Below are 19,319 nucleotides of genomic sequence, written 5' to 3' on the forward strand. Positions count from 1 at the left end.
CTCTCATACCATTATTATGATTAGTTTACCCTTTTAGCATCTCCTCAGTGTTTTCTTCACATGAATTCTACTTTAATAAAAATTAATTCTTTTTTTGATATTGTGCGTTAGATGAAATTTGAAGAAAAACTTTTGTGCAAACATCTTAGATTCTTTTTGAAGAATTGAGCTATGAAACAGTGATTGCCTGCTGATGGGCTGTTTAAATTCAGTTTAATGAAAATTTTTTTCTGAATCAAGTTTTGTAATTCCAAAACTTACAGTGGCATGCACTTACAGTCTTGAGTTTCACCTTCAGCACAGAAGGCTAAATGATAAAAGAGGATGTCGGCAAGCCAAGCTCTAGTACAGGAATACAGCTGTGATCTAAGGTAGGCTTTCCAAGGCTGTAAGATGCTTCAGACATGTTCAAATATGAGTTTGCATGAGAGATGAGCACAAGTTAATTTCAAGCACTCTGACAGCGAGCTCCGCCTCTCTGCTCCCTCTGACATGATGGAGAAGTCTCATAGTATGGTTTAGACTGCTAGGCTCACTCTAAAACTGGGAGAGGCAGGAGTTTCTCAGTGGGGTGAATGAGACCTAATGAAATTGTGCAGTGTGCATACTCACATGGCAATTAGCTAAAAAGCTGAAATAACAAGGTTCTCATTTTCCTGCTGTACTCAGAATACTTCTGCCTAAGTTGATTCATAAAAATTTTCATTAAACAGGATTGAAATAGCTGTGATGGTTTTAAAATATGTCCTCAAATTCTTTGATGCTCCTACCTCCAAGAAATGGAGTCTAATTCTCTTTCCCTTGAGTGTGGACTGGACTTAATGAATCATTTCTACTGAATAGAATATGGTAGAAGTGATTATGCATGATGAGGTTATAAAAGGCACCACAGGCTCTACCTTGCTATGTCTCTCTTGGATCACTTGCTCTATGGGAAGCCAAGTTCCATGTCACAAAAAGAATCAAGAAACCCTATGGAAAGGCCCATGTGGTGAGAATTGAGGCCTCCACCCAACATCCAGCAAGGAATTGCCAATAGTCGTGTAAGTGAGCTATCTTAGAAGTGCATTCTCCAGCCCTAGTCAAGCCCTCAAGCACCCCAGGCCAACATCTTGACTGTAACCTCATAAGAGATCTCAGGCTGGAATCACCCAGCTTGGCCACTGCCAAATTCTTGACCTACAAAAATGTGAGCTATTAAATGATTGTTCTTTTAACTTGCTAAGTGTTTAGGTAATTATTGCAATAATAATAATTAATACAATAGCCTATCAAATACAATCTCCTGAAATCCCTCAAGGAACGTCTAATGATGTTTTAGAGAAAGTTTTCTTCAGGCTTTATCTCATACACAGCATCAAAAAAGTATTGCCTTTGAGTCTTGGCCCAGTAATAAATTGTCAGAGACAAATTAAGATTTAATCCAAGGTGTTTTAATTTTTTTTTTCACTCTCTTAACAAGTGGTAGAACTGCTTTTGAAATAAAAGCATTGTTTTCTCTGCCTAGTTTTAGAATAATTTTGGGTTCACTGCCTAATTACCTCTTCAGAACTGGGACTCTGTCATAGTTGTTTGTGATTCTTCCAGAGAGAAATACCAGCAAAATACAATTCTCCAACCTTTACCTTCCCACAGGGCTATCTTGGTAATAACCAAGGCAACTTTACAGTAGACTTTTCATCTGGGTAAGTGATTTCAGAAATGCCCTGAGGTCCATCCATATATACATGGTCCTCCTGGGGTGTGTCTCGGACTCTATTAGAATACAGATCAGGGGCTAAGAAATCACTTCTCCAGATGTTCATTTAGGCAGACCAGCTTGAGTTGCAGTTTTAATTTCTCTCAAGGAAGAAAGCAAATACCTTTTAGCAGCTCACCATGGAGTTAATAAAGATGTAAAGTTCTTTGGTTCTGTAAGGCATTTGTGAATGAATCAGTAACCAGTGGCAGACTCAGTAGTGTGTTTGTCTTGCCCTCTGAGAACTTAAATATAGTGAACTAATCTTACAAAATCCTGAGTTGAAGAATAAGAGTCTATTCTATAATCATTATTCTTACTACTTCACATAAAGAGATCCTGACCTAATTTATCAACACTGGCCTTTCAGTTCACTGATAATTGCCTCCTAACCTTAAAAGTGAGCAGCAAGCTCAATCAAAAACTGCAGTCCCAGTCTCATCAATTAAAAATGCATTCCAGGGTTGTCCTTTCTAATGAGAAGGAAGTGATGCCTCTTTTCCTTAGGTGAAAGTGTGGAAGAAAACGCTAGCGTTGTTGTCAAGCTGCTCATCAGACGCCCAGAGTGCTTTGGTCCAGCCCTGCGGGGTGAAGGAGGAAATGGTCTGTTGGCTGCCATGCAGGGTGCCATTAAGATCTCTGAGAACCCAGCACTCGACCTCCCCTCTCAGGGATACAAGAGAGAAGTGTAAGTGAATGGAATTGCCTTCTGGCACATGATATATGGTTGGTAAGCTCCCAAATATTGTTAGTACCCTGATGATTTAGAAGGTGTCATAACTTCCCCTGATAGATAAAGCATAGGTTCTTTATGAGTGTGGTAGGGGAAGAAAAAAAAACATTGCCATCAAGTTGATTCCAACTCATATCAACCCTATAGGACAGAGTAGAACTGCCCTACAGTGCTCCCAAGGAGTGGCTGGTAGATTTGAACTACTGACCTTTTGGTTAGCTGCCGAGCTCTTAACCACCACATTACCAGGGCTCTACAGCTGTGGTTAGAACATTTAAAATCACTTTGTCAAGTATATTGTAAGCCTAGTGATCAATATCACCTTGACCTCCTTCTATTTTTCACTACTCTATTTAGACCAATCACAGAATCAGCAAACTCTTTGGCCAGCAGAAAGCCTCCCTACAGCATCACACACTACACCACACCACATCACGACAAGAGGAAGCTATATGCAGGCTAAAAGACTTGAGGCAAGATTACAGTCATTGTCTAACTCCAGCAAGGTTTCTTCAGTATTCTGAACCTTGATGCCTCATTCCATACCTCACCTTTTAAAAGAGGTTGCACTGTCCACTTCCTCTTCTGAAAGGATGAAGACTAATTGGAGAAGTGCTTTGACTTGATTTCTCAGGAAAGAAAGAGAATGGCAGAACATGAAAAATCACAGCAATAATAATCTTAGTATTTACAGGTTAAAGATATAGTTGGTGGCTTGTCTGATTTCCTTGTGACTTTCCCTTCATCGTATCTTATGACCATTACCCTTTCTTTTACCACAGCCTCTAGATTAGACCTTAGAATCTAGAGGATGGGTTTAACCCAGCAGAGGTAACTCTCCAGCCACCTGGCTTTTTTCTTTGTCATCAGTTCTGGTAGGTGAACTGGAAAGAACCCAAAATATAAGCTGTCCCAACCTTCTTAGAGTAACATGAGAAAAAACCAAGACCAAGGTTACATAGCTTGTCAGCAACAGAGCCAAGACATGGACTATGCGCTCCTAACTGGTGGTCCAATGTGCTTTCCATGTCGTGCTCAGAGACGAGAATGGAATGAATGGTTGGTAGGAACTTTGGGATTATGTGCCACCCTATGACTATGTGTGGTCTGCATGATCAGCTCATGTCAGTACTCATGCCTTAAAGTTCAGGGAACCTTAGGAACGCCGTGGACAAATATCCGGGTCCTTTGAGCTTAACAAATTTGCCTCTTTAACTTCTGGAAGGAGAGAGTCATCCAAGAGAAAGGATGTATGATGCCCAAGATGAGCAGAGTAAGTGATTTCATATCAAGTAGCTATTGTCTAATAATATGGCAGGAAGGATTTAGCCCAATGAGTGCCAGGCTTCCTCACATCTCCCTGTGTTGATTCTCTCTCAGCAGCATGGAGGACGACGGAGAGGGAGAAGAAATCGTGCACATGGGCAATGCAATTATGTCATTTTATTCAGCTCTTATAGATCTGCTGGGCCGCTGTGCTCCCGAAATGCACGTAAGTGATAGAGTTCCCAGAGAACAACTTTGAGAGGCTTGAGCCGAGAACACTGTAGATTTCCTGAACCGAATTTCTTCTTCTGTCTCTGGCATTTCCTGGCATGCCTTTCTCTTAGTTCCTTTTAGCTAATATTAAAAGTCATTTCCATCTCTGATGCCTGATTCTGCAGCTTTGTAAGAAATGATTCCTGGATGAATCTGTGTTGTGTGATTTCTCAGTGGCACTAGTTGGGCATGTTCAGTACACATTGCATTTCAGAAGCCTTCCTAAATTACGTTTCTGTATGCCTCTATTCTCCCATGCATCTGTCAGTTTGTTATACTGTGGGAGCTTGCGTGTTGCTATGATGCTGGAAGCTATGCCACTGGTATTCAAATAACAGCAGGGTCACCCATGGCAGACAGGTTTCAGCTGAGCTTCCAGACTAAGACAGACTAGGAAGAAGGACCCAGTGGTCACTTCTGAAAAGAATTAAAAGGTGGAAACCTTATGAATAGCAGCAGAACATTGTCTGATATAGTGCTGGAAGATGAGCCCCCCTCGTTGGAAGGTACTCATGAAACGACTGGGGAAAGGCTGCCTCCTCAAAGTAGAGTCAACCTTAATGACAGGGATGGATTCAAGCTTTTGGGACCTTCGTTTGCTGATGTGGCATGACTCAAAATGAGAAGAAACAGCTGCAAACATCCATTAATAATTGGAACCGTGGAATGTACAAAGTATGAATCTAGAAAAATTGGAAATTGTCAAAAATGAAACGGAACACATGAACATCCATATCCTAGGTGTTAGTGAGCTGAAATGGACTGGTATTGGTAATTTTGAATCGGACAATCATATGGTCTACTATGCAGGGAATGACAACTTGAAGAGGAATAACATTGCATTCATCCTCAAAAATAACATTTCATGATCTGTCCTAAAGTACTGCTGTCAGTGATAGAATAATATCCATACACCTGCAAGGAAGACCAGTTAATATGACTATCACTTAAATTTATACAACAACCACTAACGCCAGACATGCAGAAATTGGAGATTTTTACCAACTTCTGCAGTCTGAAATTGATCGAACATGCAGTCAGGATGCATTGATAATTACTGGTGATTGGAGTGCAAAAGTTGGAAACAAAGAAGGATCAGTAGTTGGAAAATATGCCCTTGGTGACAGAAATGATGCCGGAAATCACATGATAGAATTTTGCAAGAACAACAACTTCTTCATTGCAAATACCTTTTTTCAACAACATAAATGACAACTATACACATGGACCTTGCCAGATGGAGTACACAGAAATTTAATCGACTATATCTGTGGAAAGAGACGATAGAAAAACTCAACATCATCAGTCCAAACAAGGGTGGGGCTGATTGTGAATCAGACCATCAATTGCTCATATGCAAGTTCAAGTAGAAACTGAAGAAAATTATAACAAGTCCACAAGAGCCAAAGTATGACCTGAATCTAGAGACCATTTCAAGAGTATATTTGACACATTGAACACTAATGACCAAAGACCAGACAAGTTGTGGAAGGACATCATACATGAAGAAAACAAGAGGTCATTAAAAAGACAGGAAAGAAAGAAAAGACCAAAATGGATGTCAGAAGAGACTCTGAAACTTGCTTTCAAAAGTCAAGTAGCTAAAGGGAAAGGGAGAAATAATGAAGTCAAAGAGCTGAACAGAAGATTTCCAAGGACGGCTAGAGAAGACAAAGTAAAGTATTACGATGACATGTGCAAAGAGCTGGAGATGGAAAACCAGAAGGGAAGAACATACTTGACATTTCTCAAGCCAATAGAAGTGAAGAAAAAATTCAAGCCGTCAGTTGAAATATTGAAGGATTCTATGGGGAAAATACTGAATGATCCAGGAAGCAACAAAAGAAGATGGAAGGAATACACAGAGTCACTATACCGGAAAGAATTGGTCGATGTTCAACCATTTCAGGAGGTCGCATATGATCAGGAACCGATGGTACTGAAGGAAGAAGTCCAAGCTGCACTGAAGGCATTGGCAAAAAAATAAGCCTCCAGGAATTGATGGAATGCCAATCAAAATACTTTGGCAAATGGATGCAGCACTGGAAGTGCTCCCTTGTCTATGCCAAGCAATTTGGAAGACAGCTACCTAGCCCACCAACTGGAAGAGATCCATGTTTATGCTTATTCCCAAGAAAGGTTATCCAACCAAATGTGGAAATAATCGAACAATACTGTTAATATCACATACAAGTAAAATTTTGCTGAAGATCGTTCAAAAATGGCTGCAGCAGTGTATCAACAGGGAACTGCCAGAACCTTAAGCAGGATTCAGAAAAAGACATGAAACCAGGGATATCATTGCTGATGTCACATGGATCCTGGCCAAAAGCAGATAATTCCAGAAAGATGTTAACTTGTGTTTTATTGACTATGTAAAGGTATTCAACTGTGTGGATCGTAACAAATCATGGATGACATTTCGAAGAGTGGGAATCCAAGAACACTTAATTATGTTTATGAAGAACCTGTATATAGATCAAGAGACAGTCATTCAAACAGAACAAGGGGGATGCTGTGTGATTTAAAGTCAGGAAAGGTGTGTGTCAGAGTTGTATCCTTTCACCATACCTATTCAGTCTGTATGCTGAGCAAATAATCTGAGAAACTGGATTGTATAAAGACGAACGTGGCATCAGGTTTGGATGAAGACTCATTAACAACCTGCAATATGCAGATGACACAGCATTGCTTGCTAAAGGTGAAGAGGACTTGAAGCACTTACTGGTGAAGATCAAAGACCACAGCCTTTAATATGCATTACACCTCAACATAAAAAAAAAAAAAAAAATCCTCACCACTGGTCCAATAAACAACATCATTATAAATGGAGAAAAGATTGAAGTTATCAAGGATTTCATTTTACTTGGATCCACAGTTAACACTCATGGAAGCAGCAGTCAGAAAATCAAAAGATGCATTACATTGGGCAAATCTGCTACAAAAGACCTCTGTAAAGTGTTAAGAAGCAAAGATGTCACCTTGAAGACTAAGGTATACCTGACCCAAGACAGTGTTTTCAGTTGCCTCATATGTTTGCGAAAGTTGGACAATGAATAAGGAAGACCAGAGAAGAATCGATGCCTTTGAATTATGGTGTTGGAGAAGAATATTGAATATACCATGGACTGCCAAAAGAACAAACAAATCTGTCTTGGAAGAAGTGTGGCCAGATGCTTCTTAGAAGCAAGGGTGGTGAGACTGCATCTCATATACTTTGGGCATGTTATCAGGAGGAATCAGTCCCTGGAGAAGGACATCATGCTTGGTAAAGTAGAGGGTCAGCAAAAAAGAGAAGACCCTCAATGAAATGGGTTGAGGCAGTGGCTGCAACAATGGGCTTAAGCGTAACAACGATTGTGTAGATGGCACAGGACTGGGCAGTGTTTTGTTCTGTTGTGCGTAGGGTCGATATGAGTCGGAATTGACTCAATGGTGCATAAAAACAACAACATGCCTCTGTTTTGTCAAAATGATTTTTGATCATGGCCGTTAAGACAGCTCCATGTGGAAACTCTTTTTTTCTTGTTGATAATGTTGTTGTGTGCCGAGGAGTCAATTCCTATTCTTAGTGATGCTATAGGACAGAGTAGAACTGCCCCATAGGGTTTCCTAGACTGAAATCTTCACAGGAGCGGATCACCATGTCTTTTCTCCCATAGAGTAGCTGGTAGGGTCAAGCCTCCGACGTTTCCGTTAGTAGCTGAGCGCTTAACCATTGCACTACCAGGGCTCCTTGATCATAGTATTAGGTTCCAGGAAAGCAGTTTCTTCTCATGGTTCATGTTTGATATTTTCCAGAAGCAGAGCTTTGCAGACATCCTGAGAGGATGACTTTGTTTTTAGGTGACATCTTCTAAGTCTTCTGGTTTTTAACTGAAAAGTTGTGTTCTTCCCCTTCCCTTCTTCACGTCTTCTGAGGGCTGAGAGAGGTTGGCTTATTCCACATAATGCTTTATTAATCCAGTAGGCTTGTGGAGAATGGCAGTTTCTATAAGGGCCTTACGGTCAGACTTCTGGAATGCCTGGAGGTCTGATTGGTCTTCGCTAGGAGAACAGCCAAAACCCAGGAATGCCGTGGCCAAGCTGTGCAGAACAGTCATGCATTTCACAATGTTCTCAGCTTTCAGATCATCTTAACTTATTGAGATAAAATCAAGTCACCATCATGTACCTTATTCCTGAGTCTTGAGTCCATGGGTGCGAGGCCTTTGGAATAAGAGGCAAAATGTATTATTTCACATTAAAAACGGAAATGAAATAGATACTTTACAATAAGGAAATTGCCACAGAGTTCTCCAAGAGAATTTTTTTGGGGGGTAGGGGTGGGTGATTCTTTTTTTATTTCTCGCTTCATAATAGATTTTATTTAGCTGAACAGTCAAAATAATCTATAGATCTTATTTAAATTTTACCAGTTATTCCACTAATTAACTTTTTCTGGTCCAAGATCCAGTCCAGAATCTCCTTTAAATCTAGAAGAGTTCCTCTCTCTGTCTTTGACTTTCCTGACCTTGACACTTCCGACGAGTACTGGCCCGTTATTTTGTAGATGTCTTTGAGAGAATTTTTTATTGTTTTATTGGTAGCTGTTCTTCTGACTTAATGCAACCCTGGATTTTCCAACTTTTTTCTTTTATAACTAAAGCAAGGCCTTCTCACAACAGGCTGTGGGGGCTGAGGAGGGGTCACTTATCTCTTTATTAAGGCATTTACTGTATTATTTGTTCGTGTTAATTGCCTCTGTTCTCCCATTTCTGAGGCCCAGAAAATGTGTACCTTTTGCCAGCATTCTTGTCTCTAGAGGAAGCTGAAGTCTTATCCACTGTTGCCTACGTGAAAACTCTTAAGTACATATGTTGCTGAATACTGCCTAAAACCAAAAAAAAAAAAACCTCATTGCCATCAAGTTGATTCTGACTCATAGAGACCCTATAGGACAGAGTAGAACTGCCCCATAGGGTTTCCAAGGCTATAAATCTTTGGAGAAGAAACTGCCACATCTTTCTCCAGCGGAGCAGCTGGTGGGTTTGAACGGCCGACCTCTTGGTTAGCAGCCAAATGCTTTAACCACTGTGCCACCAAGACTCATTGAATACCGCCTTGAGTATTAAAAATTATAAAATGCTTTAAGGAGAGTCAATACTGAGGCATAACCTCCACGTAAGTATTCACCATATTCATAAAAGGGGAAAGATAAGATATGCACCTATCACGTTAAGGAACCCAGAAGTCAAAAGCAGACGGTGACTCACTGTCTTCATTTTTTAGGTAAAGTTGAAACGTTGTCTAAGTACAATTGCTTTAGTCCTTGAGCTAAAAATAAAGGGAAAACCACATACCAAAATTTCAACGGTTTCACTGTTTTTGCTCTAAAAGAAGAGTCTTTGAGATTCTACTTGTGTCTCAACCTAAAGTCTTAAAATTAAGCTTTTGTGAGTCTTTGAGCCCCATGAAGAATGAAGCATCATGAGCGAGAGAGGAAATAGTTGCTTTTAATGTAAAAACAGGGAAAAAAAGATAGTCATTTAAATTAGAAAAAGATGCTTGGTTGTGTGTATGCGTATAGTTACCTTTTAACAGCTTTATTGAGGTATGATTCATATATCATATAATTTACCCATTTAAATTGTTCAGTTCAGTGGTTTTTAGTGTGTTCACAGAGTTGTGCAACCTTCAAAACAGTCAATTTTAGTACATTTTTATCACCTCAAAAAGAAACCTCATGCCCTGTAGCTATCACTTCCTGTCCCTTCACACCTTGCCCCCACACCAGCCCAGAGCAACCACTAATCTACTTTCTTCTCTATAGATTTCCCAGGTCTGAACATTGCATATGAGTGAAATAATATATATAATATATGGTCTTTGGTGACTGGCTTCTTTCACTTAGCGTAATATCTTCAAGGTTCATCTACGTTGTAATATGTATCAGTACTTCTTTCTGTTTATGGTTGAATAATATTCCATCGTATAGATTTATCACGTTTGGCTTATCCATTCATCTGTTAATGAACATTTGGGTTGTTTCCACCTTTTGGCTGTTAGGAATAATGCTGTTATAAATATTTGTGTGCAGTTTTTTATGTAGGGTACGTACCTAAGGTCATATGGTAACTCTGTTTAATCATTTTGGGAACTACAAAGTAGCTGTTCCATTTTACATGCTCAACAGCTGTGATGAGAGTTCCAATTTCTTCACATCTTGTCCAACACTTGTTGTCTTAGGCTGGGTCCTCTAGAGAAGCAAAACCAGTAAAGCATATAAATGTGTATATAGAGAGATTTATATCAAGGCAATGGCCCACGCAGTTGTAGAGGCTGGAACGTCCCAAGTCCATGGATCAGGCTACAGGCTTCTCTAGATCCATGTAGCTGCAGGGGCTGGTGAACCCAAGATCAGGAGGTCAGAGAGCATAGCTCTTGCTCACAGGTTGTGAAGATCAACAAATCCAAGATCAGCAGATAAACTGGTAGCTCAAGTCCCAAGAACCAGAGGTCAGATGAACAAGAGGCAACCATAGGACCCAGAGTGAGCAAAAAACCAGACGTCTGCTTATATTTAGATACAGGCCACACCCCCAAGGAAATTCCCTTTCAACTGATTGGCTACTCACAGGAGATCCCATCATGGGAGTGATCATATATAAACACTGAGAATCACGGCCCAGCCAAGCTGACACACAATCTTAAACATCACACTTATTAATATCAAACTTTTTTATTCTAGCCATTCTAGTGGGTGTGAAGTGGTGTATCATTATGGTTTTGATTTGCATTTCTCTTATGACTAGTGATGTTGAGCATCTTTTTACTGCTTATTTATTGTCTACTTCTATATCTTCCTTGGAGCAATGTCTATTCAGATCCTTTGCCCATTTTTTAATTGGGTTGTCTTCTTATTGAATTGTAAGAGTTGGTTCTTTACACATTCTGAATAGAAGTCCCTTATCAGATATTATGATTTGCCAATAGTTTCTCTCATTCCTTTTTCTTGTCGTTGTTGAGTCAGAGGGGTGTAAAAAATATTATTGCTAAAGTAAATATCAGGCAGACAGAAAGGTGGTTTACAAATCCAGTTACTTTGGAGCTCATTTAAACTGAGAGTAAATGTAATGTTTTCATGCAGTGCATGCTAGCTAGGTTCTTTAACAATTATGATAAATACCAGAAGGAAATAAGGAATGCTGTACTTGGGATCCATACAAAACACCAACATTTTGGGTTGTACATAGAGAAATATCTCAAACGCTTTTCAAAATACTGTAGTAGCTGATACATAGAGGCAGACCTTAGGTGGACATAGGAATGCAGTTTAGAAAAAATCACACAGAAACTACTCAATTTCTTTAAAATCACTGAGCAAGAAAAGCAACACTGAACTTCACATGCTGATTTTACACAACTTCTATACAATACCTTGACTTAAATCCAAGATCAAAAGTTAAGACTCCCATTAAAGGCAAAAAAAAAAAAAAAAAAGGAAAGGAAAAGGTAAGACTCTCCTCCTCTATTTTTGGTAAACAACTACATGGTAAAAACTTGGATGACTTTCCTACCTGGGGGTTTCACCTGGGAGTAGCCTTTTTAATTTTTTTATTTAAAGGAGGGCAGTTTGGCACTTTTATACTGATGTCACCAGTGTTAATATTTCTCAGGCTCTCAGGAAGATTCCTGTTCTGTACAGCTGATACGGCATGGGCTGGAGCTCCTGCTAAGCCAGCCTCGGATTGCTCCAGTTTATTTTGTGCATCAGTTTGTGTAACAGTCTGGTTCATGTTGATCTCCAATACCAGTCCCCTCATCATCATTTCTGCAAAAATGTCATAAACCTTGGGAAACCGTGGTGGCATAGTGGTGAAGAACTATGGCTGCTAACCAAAAGGTTGGCAGTTTAAATCTACCAGGCTCTCCTTGGAAACTATCGGGAGCAGTTCTGCTCTGTCCTATAGGGTTGTTATGAGTTGGAATCGAATTGATGGAAACGGGTTTTGTGTGTGTGTGTGTTTGTGTGAAATTTGTCTACAGGGAAAATTACATCCAGTTCACAGACATTTTCAAGACATTTGTCTAATCTTTCCACAAATACTTGAATTGGATCTAAAATGCCAAGTTCACTTTCTGAAGAATCCACACAGAAGACACTATATAGTGTTGTGTCATGTCTCTAAATCAGTCTGTTGTCAGATTCTCCCATTAACAATCCTCCTTCTAGGAAATTATAAACATTTTCATCTCTGTTAGATACCAACTGTAATGCCTTCCTGATGATTTACTCTTGTGTATCTTCACTGTAGGGCTGGTAGAACTTGCAGAGCCATGCTTCCCGTGATTGTTGAAGTTGAGGGTCCCATAATCATGGCTGGGTGGGGCCATGGCAGGGCTGACATGGGAACCTCGCCTTGGATCTCCACACCAGCCCCTTCCTGCACGTGGGAGTGCTCCAGAGCTGTTAGGGGTGCTATTTCCTCCCATTCTTTGGGGTATCTTTTCACTTTCTTGATAGTGTCCTTTGAGTACAAAGTTTTAAATTTGGATGGAGTTGAATTTATTTTTTTCTTTTGTTGTTCGTGCTTTCAATGTCACATCTAAGAATTCCGTGCCCACTCCAAGATCATGAAGATTTACTCATGCTTTCTTCTAAGAGTTGTATATTTTTAACTTACATTTAGGTCTTTGATCTATTTTGAGTTATTTTTTTGTATGCGCTGTGATGTAAGGGTCCAAATGCTTCTACCTACGGAGATTCTCAGTAGATCCCTGCATCGTTTGTTGAAAAGACTATTCTTTCCCCACTGGATGGTGTTGGCGCCCTTGTCAAATATCCATCTAACATAAATGTATGGGTTTGTTTCTGGATTCTTTAATTCTATTCCATTGATCTATATGTCTATTCTTGTGCCAGTACCACACTGACTTGATTACAATTGCTTTGTAGCAAGTTTTGAAATTCGGAAGTGTGAGTTCTCCTATTTTGTTCTCCCTTTTCAAAATCGTTTTGACTATTCTGGGTTCCTTGAAATTCCATGTGAATTTTAGAGTCAGCTTTTCAATTTCTACAAAGAAGTTAGCCGGGATTCTGATGGAGATTGCATTGAATCTATAATTCAGCTTGGAGAGTATTGCCATTTTAAAAATGTTGTCTTTCCATCCATGGTAATTTTTTAAAAACAGCTGTTTGATTTGCTTATTCAGGGCTCAGGTGCCTTTCTCTGTATATGGTGTCCACTACAATCAGATTATTCCAGAGCATCTCCCAAAAGCACTTGCAATGTAGATTGGTAGTATCAATATGATTATGTATTTGGTCACTACCAAGTTAAGATTGGTGTGTTGTATTTCTTAATGTTAATGAAAGACAGACCCATTCAAAGTAGTGGCTTTCAAAAAAAAATTTTTAACCAACACATAATAGATATAATTTACATTGTAACCTAAAACCTAGTATACACATATTCCAGGAACAAAACTTACCTTTACTATAGGTAATACACTCTAATATTTTCCATTGTATACTGATCTGTCCCATGCTTTTTAATGCTGGTTGTTACCCACTAAATTGATTTTCCAACTCACTAAATTAAAAAAAAAAAAAATTTTTTTTTTAATCAGTCATGGCCTGTAGCTTGAAAAACACTACATCAAAGCATTTACTCTTTTTGCCAATATGTCATCATTTTGTCTAATACACAGTCTAACCTGTTTCCAAATCCACTCACAAATGTTTAGGAAAACTATTGTAATATGAGAATCTAGGCTGAAAGTACTAGGTTGATAGAAGAAAGTCTAAATCTTGATGAGGGAGGCTAAACTGCCCCAACTTTCCGTTTCTGAGCCTGTCAACAGATGAAGAAACCTTGAAAGGGAGCCAGGAAAAACACTAGATGTCCTGTAACCTTGTGTCACGGAGAGGGTCAGGGGCCTCAGCGTGTCCATACTCCAGTTCCCCTGGGCATCTCTCATCACTTTAGAAAGTAAGTTATGTAATTTGCTTATTCTCAGGAAGACAGGAAACATGGGATAGGCAAGCCCATCAGAGCTCCATCTGGGGACAGGGGTTCTTCCTTCTTTACTGCTCCTCTGTTCCGGCACATTGCACACACACACACACACACACAGCCCTCTTCTCAGAGCACCTCCATTGGGCCTCTCTTCTCTGAGGGGTGGGGAGAGGGGGATGCCTTTATCGCTGACAGCCTTCCCTCTGCCCAGAGGAATGAGAGGTGGCAGCCAAGGCGGGTAGATGGGCATTCTAGTTTCCCTGAGGTCACCGAGCGTCATATTCCAGCGTGTCATCCTGGGGCACATCTCCCATTCTGGGCTCGTAATGGCCTAGTTCCCTGCTGAGTGCCTGTGCCTGGGAGCATATGTGTTACCACCACTTTACAGACCGTACATGTAGAAGGATATACACCTGAAAATGCTTGTTGGCGCATTTCTGGCTGTATGGATCAAGTGTACACTGCCACCCCAGGATATCTCCACCGAGACACTCAAGTTCTCTCTAGCATTCTCTTCACCCTTTTCGGGCATTGCCAAGCCCACCATTAATCAAACTTCTAGGAAATTGAAATTCATAAGCTATTTCTAGAATTCTAGAGTCTGGAATTGTGGCTCTATTGACAACATTTCTATCATGGTCACTGAGAGAGCTTGCTGTATTGCAGTCACACTGAGAAGCTACCAATAGGCTACACATTTACTGGTGAGGCTTGACGCCATAACTGTATGACCCTTTTAGTCATAGCAAAGGAATCAAGTGACTTTTTAGCCAGAGTTATTCCTTCAAAACACCTCTTCTAGAAAATCAAGAGAAAGCTCTCCTTTTCCCGTGGCCACAGATGTCTAGAGCAATTAGGGAAACATGGAAGTGTATACCTCCCCCCTGTTCTGCCAGAGGTTTGGAGGTGAGATGGGGGTCTGAAATGTGGGAACTTCGTGTATCTAATCTTATTTTCCAATCCTGTATTACAGCTTATCCAGACAGGAAAAGGGGAAGCCATCCGAATCAGGTCGATCCTACGCTCTCTCGTCCCCACAGAAGACTTGGTTGGGATCATTAGCATCCCCTTGAAGCTGCCCTCAGTGAACAAAGGTAACAGAGCAGCTCCAGGCTGTCTCTACAGCATAGCATTCCCTCCAGACTCTTATTTATGGGGCAGGCTGCACAGGGGATATGTCTTGGTCTTTTTCTGGTGATGAGAATTCTCCTTTTCTCCTACCTCCAGCCAGCTGCTCTCTCCTCTTCTCCCTTATGTCAAGACTACTGTACCCCATGCCCCACAGGTATGGATGGTACAGTCCTCACAGCCCACTGAACACTTGAACGCCCCTGGCAAGAGGCTAATGGAGTGGGATAAATAGAAATCTCTTGCCAAGGCCTTCTTTTTTCTTTGCTTCCATGTCCCCAGGAATGTGTAGCCAGCTGGGGCAACAGATAGATAGGACTGACGCAGTCGTCCTGCACCTCACAGCCAAGGACTGTAAGAGTTATTTCCTCGTCGCTGCATGTGACAGCTGACGTCAATCAGTGTTGACTTTGCAAAACTTATACTCTTTACAAAGCATTCCGTTTCTTTGAGGCACTTCATCTGCTATCCAGGCAGATGGAGTAATTGGAAAGATTGTGTGACTCTGTCACGGTGGTTTCCAAACTGGTGTCGCATGGAACATTTTTGTAGGAGATATTAATAGATGTACCTATCCATAAGGGATTTGGAGTCAAGTAGCTTTGGAAAATCACGGTTTTATAACTTCAGGAAGCACATTAAGATTATACAGACTCTGAGAATACCTCAAAAAAAAATGTTGAACCCAGTGTTTTCCAAACTTTTTCAACACAGAACACTTATTTTAATACCCCGCAGAAATAATGCTCCTCAGAACACCAGGAGTGTCTGAGATTAATTCTGCCTCTGGATTCAGATCTAGCTCCCCCTGGTGCTTAGGAGAGGAGTTGCGGGCAGCTTCCAATCTGGAAGGTCCCTCCCCTCCTTGCTCTGCCAGAGTCAAGCACTGACTCGTGGGCAGAGTGAGGTTCTGGGCTGGATAGCACTTCATCTCTGTGGCTCTCCGGGTGTCTTCTGAAGTTCCACACTTTTCAAATATAGTATGTAAATATGCTCTGGCTATAGTAGATGAAGGAGCCCTGGTGGCAAAGTGGTTAAGAGCTCAGGCTGCTAACCAAAAGGTTGGCAGTTAGAATCTACCAGCTGCTCCTTGGAAGCCCTGTGGGGCAGTTCTACTCTGTCCTGTAGGGTCGCTATGAGTTGGAATCGACTCAATGGCACACAACAACAACAACAAACTGTGAGAAAATAAATTTCTGTTTGGAGCCCTGGTGGCACAGTAGTTAAGCATTCGGCTGCGAACCAAAAGGTCACCAGTTTGAATCCACCAGCAGCTCCTTGGAAACCCTATAGGGCAGTTCTACTCTGTCCTATAGGGTTGTTAATACAGTCACAATGAGTTGGAATCGACTTGATGGCAACGGGGTTTTTTTTTTTTTTTTAATAGTATTATCAGTTATCTTAGGGCCTCTCTTTTCCTAGTTTTTAGTGTACAACAAAATTGGAGGAGGAGAAATAGGAGGAGGAGGAGGGGAGGAAAGAGGAGGAAGAGCAGCAGCAGGAAGAAAACAATGTTCTTGTCCTTTTTATCCTTCATGAAACCCCGTCTTTATTCTCCGACCCAAGCAGTTTTTATTTTCTTCATGGTATTCCATACTTTGAGCCTCTGGCTTAAAATAAGATTATAATTCTTGGATGATCTGATTTAAGTTTCATCTAAATCTTTTTTTTTTTTCTAAATCAGGTAACAGTTTTCAAATACTGACAGAATACTTCTTCAGTTATTATACTATTCATAATGGTTACAGACACGACCCACTTTTAAGTTTAATCTGCCTTCTTAACACTTCTTCCCTCACTTTCTTGTCAATCAACAAAGCAATAAGTTAAGCCCTGATTCTTAGCCTTTGACAATTTATGGGGCGTTGATACTCCCACCATGGCCCATTTCAAGTTCCCAACATGAGGTCAGTGAACATGGAGTCAGCAAGAGCGTGTACATAGCATGCCATTATATTGTATTTCTGGCATACACATACAATAGATGTAATAACCTCAAGAGTAGAGTTTATTGTACAATATAGTAAATTAATTAGAAAGTGATGGGTTTCAGTATTTATTACCTTTTTAAATACAATTAATTGTAAGCTTTAATTTTTAATCGTGGATATGTTTAACAATTGGTCCATAAAATTCTTGGAATTTCACCATTTGACTCTGCTGTGCTGGTGTAAGCTGGGCCCAGCACACCATTGTATTATTTCCAGATATCCTTGTGGCTTATTTGGAGAACAAACAAACTTGACAGACAAGTTTTTTGTTGCTGTTTGAGACTGTGGAGATAGAAAAAGGGACCTGACGTTTTCTCTTTCAGATGGTTCAGTCATGGAGCCAGACATGGCGGCCAACTTCTGTCCCGACCACAAGGCACCCATGGTGCTGTTCATGGATCGCGTCTATGGTATTAAGGACCAACCTTTTCTGCTCCACTTGCTAGAGGTTGGATTTTTACCTGACTTAAGAGCCTCTGCCTCTCTAGACACGGTAAGTTACTAAAACAAGGAAAAGCATTTTCCCCATCGTTGTAAAATTAGTAACAAGGTTCGATTTTGATACAGTTCTACTACAACACAATGGGGTCACATGAGTTGGAATCGACTCAACAGCAACTATTCTTTCTTTCTGTCTACTTACTGCCATATATGTGTCCTGCTTTAAAGGGTGAGAAAACAGTGGCACGAAGACATGGAAGACCTTCATTCATTGGGCAGTAGACTCTGATGTAGGTAAATTTGACCTCAGATATTCAATCCAGCTCCCTCTATTGCAGAGTTTCTCAACCACTGCATTTTGGACTGGATAATTCTTGTTGTGAGGAGGTGTTCTGTGCATTGTAGAATGTTACCAGTAACATTTCCTCCATACCCCCAGTTGTGACAACTAACTGTAGTTACTGACAAATGTCTCCTAGAAGATAAAATCACCCTCTGGTGAGAACCACTGATCTATTGCTTATGGAAAATGCTGGCTGGCAGCATTATAGGCTGAAAATATTCTTGTTACTCTCACTCCATGAGTTTTAAGTACTGACCATCAGGAAGGATAGCTCTGAAGTCAGAGGCATGACAAAGCTCAGAACCCAAGAGGGCAAGAGCAAATATAAGTTTGGGAGGTAGGGATGAGGTCGAGTAATCCAACATCAAGAGACATCAAGATAGGAGGCCACAGGAGTCAAAGAGCATAGATAGGTGCCAGATGTCCCAAATTAGGACTAAGCAGCAAGACTGTGTGCCACGAGCCCTGGATCCAAGAAGAAAAGACAAAGTGGATCAGCTTAAGTCTAACAACATGCCATTTTAAGGCTGGTTTTAAAGAGCCAGTGGCATATCCTCTTGGTCAGTTAAAAGGTTTCTCAAAAGCTCCAACAGGTATCCAACAGAGGTAAAAGCCTAAGCCTGTGATGGGCGGTCAGTTGGCCAATACTTTTACTAGGATGGATTACATTTGAACAGGTTACCCAGAAATGGAAAGTACTGCAAGCCCCAGCAATGCCATTCCAGTCTGTGGCGTGAGGATGAGAAATGGTATATCCATGAAGGTGTTAAGGACATATGATACTTTTGGATAATTAAAACAATGCTTCCACAGCTACTTTTGTTTTGAGCTTTTCTATACATTTTTTCTGTAAATTCTATGATTTAAAAAAATAACTTTTTAACTTGCGAGACCCCAAGGTTCTGATCAAAGCATTTAAATTTTTTATAGATCAAATAAACAGCAAATGCTATTCTAGCATCCGATGTTCAAACCAAATGCTTGTCCAACTACCATCTATCAAAAAAAAAAAAAAATTCTGTATTCAATACCTCAGCAAACAGACATTCATACTTTCTCTTTTCAAGACTTAAATCACTGGAATCAAAGCTCTGTTCTTCCTCATTTTAACAACTGTGAAAGTAATGAGTGTGAAATGTTAGCTCTTTCTTCTAGCGGGATCACTGGAGTTCTAGAAGACAAACTTCTGAGCATTAATAGAAGCACCCAGAAATGTGTATGGTTCAAAGAAAACAATTTGTCAAATCATAAGTTACAAAAAATGTGTTACAGATATAATAAGGGCTGTGATAATCACAGGAAATAACGATAGTATTTAACCTCTGTGGATGTCAAGGTTTCTTTGGAAGTTCTGCAGTTTTCAGAGATGGTAGTTAAGTATGCTTCAGCTGTATTTAGTGGCACT

General features: G+C 40.4%; 1 protein-coding gene across 1 annotated transcript in view; it reads left to right on the forward strand.

Moving 5' to 3' along the window:
- The window catches only part of RYR3 (ryanodine receptor 3), a 446,068-nt gene that overhangs the window by 302,613 nt on the left and 124,136 nt on the right, over positions 1-19,319 (forward strand). Inside the window, exons 46-49 of the mRNA XM_064291963.1 lie at positions 2,246-2,426; positions 3,852-3,963; positions 14,985-15,105; positions 17,454-17,623. Of these exons, the coding sequence (XP_064148033.1) occupies positions 2,246-2,426; positions 3,852-3,963; positions 14,985-15,105; positions 17,454-17,623 (584 nt within the window). The remainder of the gene's footprint in view (positions 1-2,245; positions 2,427-3,851; positions 3,964-14,984; positions 15,106-17,453; positions 17,624-19,319) is intronic.

Source organism: Loxodonta africana, chromosome 10, assembly GCF_030014295.1.
Source record: "Loxodonta africana isolate mLoxAfr1 chromosome 10, mLoxAfr1.hap2, whole genome shotgun sequence".
Taxonomy (NCBI): domain Eukaryota; kingdom Metazoa; phylum Chordata; class Mammalia; order Proboscidea; family Elephantidae; genus Loxodonta; species Loxodonta africana.